Source organism: Gossypium hirsutum, chromosome A08 (assembly GCF_007990345.1).
Source record: "Gossypium hirsutum isolate 1008001.06 chromosome A08, Gossypium_hirsutum_v2.1, whole genome shotgun sequence".
Classification (NCBI taxonomy): domain Eukaryota; kingdom Viridiplantae; phylum Streptophyta; class Magnoliopsida; order Malvales; family Malvaceae; genus Gossypium; species Gossypium hirsutum.
Genome location: NC_053431.1, coordinates 111332091 through 111338700, shown reverse-complemented (window position 1 = coordinate 111338700; position 6610 = coordinate 111332091). Strand labels below are relative to the sequence as shown.

At 37.4% G+C, this 6610-nt stretch overlaps 2 protein-coding genes across 3 annotated transcripts; both read left to right on the top strand.

The window, feature by feature from the left end:
• The first annotated feature begins 37 nt into the window (after window positions 1-37).
• LOC107919993 (uncharacterized) lies at window positions 38-2689 on the top strand. 2 transcript variants are annotated; one of them, XM_016849464.2, is made up of 2 exons: window positions 38-545; window positions 634-2689. In XM_016849464.2, the coding sequence occupies exon 2, from the start codon at window positions 675-677 to the stop codon at window positions 2373-2375; it is 1701 nt and encodes a 566-aa protein (XP_016704953.1). In that variant the 5' UTR covers window positions 38-545; window positions 634-674; the 3' UTR covers window positions 2376-2689. The 2 variants fall into 2 exon arrangements, with proteins under 2 accessions (XP_016704953.1, XP_016704952.2); XM_016849463.2 differs by having other exon boundaries at window positions 90-2689.
• An 822-nt stretch (window positions 2690-3511) lies between these two features.
• Window positions 3512-6497, top strand: LOC107919996 (signal recognition particle receptor subunit beta). Its single transcript, XM_016849467.2, has 7 exons — window positions 3512-3811; window positions 4269-4483; window positions 5060-5142; window positions 5352-5438; window positions 5619-5767; window positions 5874-6005; window positions 6108-6497. Exons 2-7 carry the CDS (start codon window positions 4303-4305, stop codon window positions 6295-6297), a joined length of 822 nt encoding a protein of 273 aa, XP_016704956.2. The 5' UTR covers window positions 3512-3811; window positions 4269-4302; the 3' UTR covers window positions 6298-6497.
• The last annotated feature ends 113 nt before the right edge of the window (window positions 6498-6610 follow it).

Below are 6610 nucleotides of genomic sequence, written 5' to 3'. Positions count from 1 at the left end.
ATCTTTAAAGCTATGCTCAACAAACAGGCCTTGCTTAAAAATTTTGGCTCTAGAAAACAGTTTTACTCATTTAAAAAGCTAAAATTTTCAGCTGATTCTTTAATAGAAAAAAGAAAAGGAGAGAGGAAGTGGTTAGCTGAATTTTGGCTTGTTTTTCTTATTGTCCAACAGGAAAAATCGGAAATCAAAAAGTAAAGAAAGGGGGCATTACAGAACTCAAACCGGCGAAACACACAAAAACACAACTTTGTGGTTAAGCCACCCCCTAACCTAAAAAATTTATTCTCTACCGACAGGGAACCCTTCTCCTCGTTGTCTCAGAGATGACGACTCACTCAGATGCAGAGCAAGAAGCACAACGCTTGAAAGCACTAGCTGAAACCAAATACAAGAATTCAAACCTCCAATCCGCTCTCAAACATGCCAAGAAAGCCCACCGTCTTTGTCCTAACCTCGAAGGCATCTCCTCCATGCTCACTGCCTTTAAGATTCTCCGGGCGGCTTCCAAATCCAACCATGCTCCCGATTGGTATAAAATTCTCCAGGTAGAACCCTTTTCCCACTTTAACTCCATCAAGAAACAGTATAGAAAACTAGCTTTGATTTTGCATCCTGACAAGAACCCTTTTTTAGGATGTGAAGAAGCGTTTAAGCTAGTGGGTGAAGGGTTTAGGATGTTTTCTGATAAGATCAGGAGGAAAGAATATGATATGAAGCTTAGGATTAGGATTCAGGAGGAAAGGCTTGATGGATTGGAAGGGAATAATGGTGTTGTTGGTGAGACATTTTGGACTGCCTGTTCGCGCTGTAGGTTGTTGCATAAGTTTGAAAAGACGTATTTGGGGCATAATTTGGTCTGCCCAAGTTGTAAGAAGAGCTTTTTGGCTGTGGAGGTTGATGGAGAAGATGATGGTCATGGTGAAAGTACGGGAAAGGAGGATGTCTTGGCTTCTAAACCAGGTGAGAGGTTGAAGAGGAAGATGGATGGTCCCAAAGGTGTTGGGTTGGAGTGGGGAAAGGGTACTGGTGAGACAACTAGAAGTGTAGGCTCAAAGAGGCAAGCTAGTGGTGAGAATTTGAAGGAGGAAGAGAGTGGTGATGTGGGGAAGGAAGTGGATGGTGGTGAGTGGGGTGTGGGGAGGTTGAGGAGCAGAGGCTCAAGGAGGATGAGTACTGTTGGGCAGATATTGGCAAGGTCTGTAGGTGGGAAGGTGGGAGATGATGAGATGGAGGAGAGCTCAAAGTCAAAGAGGGTAAAAGTTGCAGAGGAGACAATGACACTTGCGGAAATGCAGTTGGAAATGAAGCAAAAGGCTAATCAAAGAAGGGAAAAGTTGAATAAAAAAGAAAAGGTGAAAGATGCAGGTGAAAAGGAGAAGGAAAGTGAGAGAGATGAACCTAAACAAAGCAGTCTTTCAAAGAATGAGAAACCAAAGGCATCTGAGAAGAGTAAGGATTTTGAGATTGAGAATCAGGGGCCTTCAGAGGCAAGTGTAAATTTGGGGATTATGACACGTTCAACTAAGAAAAGAAGTGTAGATTTTGAAGCTAAGACTCAAGAGAATGGGAAGAAGAATCAAAATTCAGAGCTCACCAAGCAAGGGACTTCTAGGAAGAGAGTGAATTCAGACATTGAGAAGCGCCGTAGTTCCAGGAGTAGGGACATGGAAATTGTGGATGTGGAGGATTTGGATTTCTATGATTTTTATAAAGATAGATCTGAGAGGAATTTTAAGAACGGGCAAGTGTGGGCTATATATGATGATGATGGAATGCCTAGGCATTATGGTTTGATTGAGGAAGTGTTTTCGGTAAATCCATTTGAAGTGAAGATGAGTTGGTTGGACTCTCAGAATAATGGGGATGACAAGTTAGTTAGTTGGGAGGAAATGGGATTTCATGTATCCTGTGGGAGATTTAAGGTCGCCAGGAAGAGTTCAATTAACTCTGTGAATGTCTTTTCGCACATGGTAGAATGTGAAAGGGCAGCAAAGGAATTTTATAGGATTTATCCGAGGAAGGGCTCAGTTTGGGTTCTTTATAATGAAGCTAAATTAGGTGCAGCAGGAAGAAATCGTTCAGCTAGAGATAAACACTGCTATGATATAGTTGTGCTTTTAACGACTTATAGTGAAACTCATGGATTGAGCATGGCATATCTTGAGAAAGTTGATGGATTCAAGACGGTATTTAAGAGACAGGAGATTGGATGTCAGGCTATTAGATGGCTTGAAAAGGAGGACATTAGGTTGTTTTCACATCAGATTCCTGCACGGAAGCTTTCTGGTGATGATGTCCCTGATCTTTTGAAAGACTGCTGGGAACTTGATCCTGCTTCACTCCCTCCCGATCTTGCTATTGGCTGCGAAAGATGATACGTATTTTAGAAACCTGATTTTGCTTACCTATAGTGTGGAGGATCCATTATGATGCAAGTACCCTGCAGAGAAACATGAATTTTTTAGCTGCTTTATAATTTCTTCAAGATATATTAATAGCTACTGCAATAGGTCTTACTAGGAAGAAATAACCTGTGAATACTGCCACCGACTCATGACTTTTTAACATGGTTAAGCAGGCATCTGTTTTGTGATAAGTACAGGATAGCTGTAGTAGTGCAGTGCAGTGATATACATTTGTATTGATAATCTTTTATTTTGGACAATGGATGACTGTAAGTTGCTTTTCACGATTCAACTTCACGTATCAATGCTCAAAGGTCTTTAAGCTGATTGCAATAGAAATCCTACAGGCTAGAATGTCATTGCCATGGGACTAGCGATGACCTTGTTGAATCCATCCTTTTAATTTGAACCCCGTAGATAGAAATTATATAAGAATTAATGACTCCCTACACTCCCAATGATTTCTGTTCTACATCCAGCTTGAGAAGGATTCCCCATTACTGCAGCTGGGGTTCCCGTAACTTTGAATAAAATCTTCATGAAGCCAAGTCGACGAGTTTTCATTATTTTTGGTACATTAGTTGCCAATAGGGTTATGATTTGTAAAAAATTTCATGCCGGATCTGAGCTACAAGCAAGGATCTTATTAGTTCATCTCATGTCTAAGGGATTCGGAATTGTAGGCTGATAAACAGGGAGAGATGATGGTGGAACATCATTTAAAGGAAAATGAAGGACAAGCTGGAAGAGTTCCCCAGATATCCAATGCTTATTGCAGGATTTTACATTGATCCAAATGGAACAAAGCGATATACATTGGTAAAAAAAAAAAAAAGATCCAATAACCAGAGAAAGCATAACATGGAGATACCATACAACAGTTAGCCGCTACAAATGTGGTAGGGAGCCGTATCCAACACCTTACGATGTGTAAAATAAAGGGGAAAGACCCCCTGAAATGTTAATGATGTAATGCCTGTTAGTTAAATAAAAATGGTAAAAATAAATAAATAAACAAAGCTGATAATGGAATTAGAGATCTGTTTTTTCAGTCCAACAGGATCCATAGAATAAAAGAAACAGCCTGTTTTGCTTTGGATTGAAATGAATTCTCAAATTAAACATGATGGAGGGGAGAGTTTTCAGCTTCGAGGTCGAAATTTCTTCAGCGGTCAAGGTTTTTACACCGTGTATTAAAGGGGAATTTTTTAACTTGTTTCTTTAGCTCAGTCATTTTTGACCGTCAGATTTGGTACTTTGATTTCGAGCCGTTAAATTTGATACTGCGATTAATTTTTGTTTTGCCCTCGGTTCACTCGTACTTCAATTTTCCCATTAGCTGAAGAAAGAGCAAAGAAAACATTTTATTTTTCTTTTTTCTCTGCGAGAAGAGAAATACGATAGAGGTATGTATTTTCTTTTTTTTTTACAACTTTGATATCTAAATTCCATTTGAATGAAATTGTGAGTTGATACTTAAAGTTGGGATTTTTCTCTAATCTTAATCGAATTTTTTTCTCATTAGAGATTTGGTTTCTTTTTCTCACTTCTTTAAAAATATTTTGAATCACAATTTGGCTAATCCTTTTCCTACTGAATCAAAAACTTTGGTTATAATGGTTTCTACTTTTTTTGTTGCTTTCAATTTCTAGTAGAGTATAAGAGAATATGACCCAAAAATTTTCAACTTTCGAATGTTAAAACTTTGAATCTGTCTTGCTCTAAAGAAAAACTAAGCTTTTTACCAAGAGAAAAGACAATGTCTAGCCTTGAACCAGACAAACTTCCTTGCCTTTTAGAAACCTCTTAATTCAGGATTCAGAAAAAGAATTAATTTTTGAATCTGGGTTTTGCGTTTTCTAGGTTTTCATATCCCATATAACCTGAAACTCAAGCGATGGAAGGGATTGAGCAGTGGAAGGATCAATTAGAGCAGTTGAAGATTCAATTGGAGCCATGGAAGATTCAACTGGAGCAGTGGTTGCATCAAGCAATTGAATATTTGGATCAAATACCCCCAATTCAACTCTATGCTGCTATTGCTGTCTTGTTCATATCTACCCTCTTGCTTTTCTCCAGTAAATCCTCATTGATTATTAATAATGATCTTGGAATAGAAATTCTGTTTATTTTTTGTTCCTTCAAGAATTAGGCAGTAGTATTTTCCTTAGTTTTCATATTTCTTCTTGGTTTATGCATTTAAGAATTTGAAATGTCATCTTTTATAGTAGCAAAAGTGATTAAACCCCTTTCTATTTTTTTTTAAAATATGTATGGATTTTTCTAAATTTTATTTCATGTGTGAATTGTTAGATTTTTGAAGTTAATAATTGATTATTTATCTAACAAATGGTTGTTGGATTTGGTCAGTTGCTCAATGCATAAGCATTTAGATTATCATCTTGATTAAAACCTATTTAGACTGATATAAATATACAAGATATATTACCTTGAAGTTTCTTATCATGCTTTTAATTTAATGAATTCCCATTGAAAAAAGACGTTAGTTTAAACCCTATTAGGGTGAAATGGCTTAAGGTAATGATTTAGCATTCTATGAGATTTCCTTTTTAGGCAATATTGTGATATAATCAGTTTCCCGTTTGGAGTTTGAGTTATATTTACTTACCTTTTCCTCACTCTTTGTCTTGCAGTCCGCTTGTTCAAGCGCACTAAATCAAATACCATAGTACTCACAGGCCTTAGTGGGAGCGGTAAAACAGTTCTTTTCTATGTGGTACGCAGCTCCATTATTTGCTTTGTTCCTTTCCAAACTCTTAAAATCTGAAATATTAAATTCTTCTAGTGATGTCTTGTATGGCTGTGAAATGTACAATATACTATTAGATAGGTATTCTGATGTCCTAAGTTTTTAGCATAGTTAAAATGCTTAGCAATGTGATATTGTTGCAACTCATAACTTTCCTGACATTATTCCCATTTCAGCTTCGTGATGGTTCCTCACATCAGGGTACTGTCACATCCATGGAACCAAATGAGGGCACTTTCGTGCTAAACTCCGAAAGTAATAAGGTAATTCATCTTAACTTGCATTTCTGAAGTTAGTTTATACTTTCTGTTTCCCTATGTGGCATATGGCATCTTATTTCATTCTGTTGTCATTGATTGCTACTTTTGGATCATTGTCCCGTATTTAACTGACTCCGCATCCTCTCTCTCTCCCTCACTTCTAATAAATCTATCGTTTAATAGAAGGGCAAAATTAAGCCGGTTCATCTTGTTGATGTTCCTGGTCATTCTCGTCTTCGGCCCAAACTGGACGAATTCTTGCCTCAAGCAGCTGGCATTGTGTTTGTTGTGGATGCTGTGGAGTTCTTACCAAGTTGCCCTTCAGTTTCGGAGTAAGAATAGCTACGATAATGCATATGCTACACTTGCAATTCTCTTCCTTTTGCTTTCTGATTACCAAGAAGAATGTTAGATACGATTTTTGCTTTTGTATAACAGATATCTGTATGATATTCTGACCAAGGCCAGTGTGGTTAAGAAGAAAATTCCAGTTCTCATCTGTTGCAATAAATCCGACAAAGTGACTGCACATACCAAGGTGTTCATCAGAAAGCAAATAGAAAAGGAAATGTACGATCACTAGTTCGTTTCTCTCTATCATGTTCTATATTTCTGTAATTATATTTTGCATGTCATTTATACTTAATTTGTCTGTTTTTACCATTTTTATAGTGAGAAACTGCGGGCATCAAGAAGTGCAATATCAGCAGCTGATATTTCAAATGATTTCACTCTCGGAGTATCTGGAGAAGTATTTTCATTCACTCAGTGTAGAAATGCGGTTACCGTTGCAGATGCTTCAGGTTTGAATGGGGAAGTAGCACAGGTAGAAAAGTTTATCAGGGAACATGTAAAGCCCTAAGGCTAAACCATTCTGATTTAATTTTTCTGTAAAACTCTTGTTAAACTGGTTTGAGTATTCATCTTGAACGTTTAAGGCCCATGGAAGACCATTGAATTTGAAAGAAAAGCGCAGAGAGGAAAACTTCGATTCCGACCGATGTACAATACTTCATCAATTTGTAGAATTATTTTCATATGGATTGGCAACTTTCTTCTTAATACATGATTGAAAATCATTTGATTTATGGCTGCATTCCTCACCATGTGAGTTCTGCACCGATCTTGGCTCCATTTTTTCCAGAAATACAATTGTTTGCAAGAGAAAATTTGAT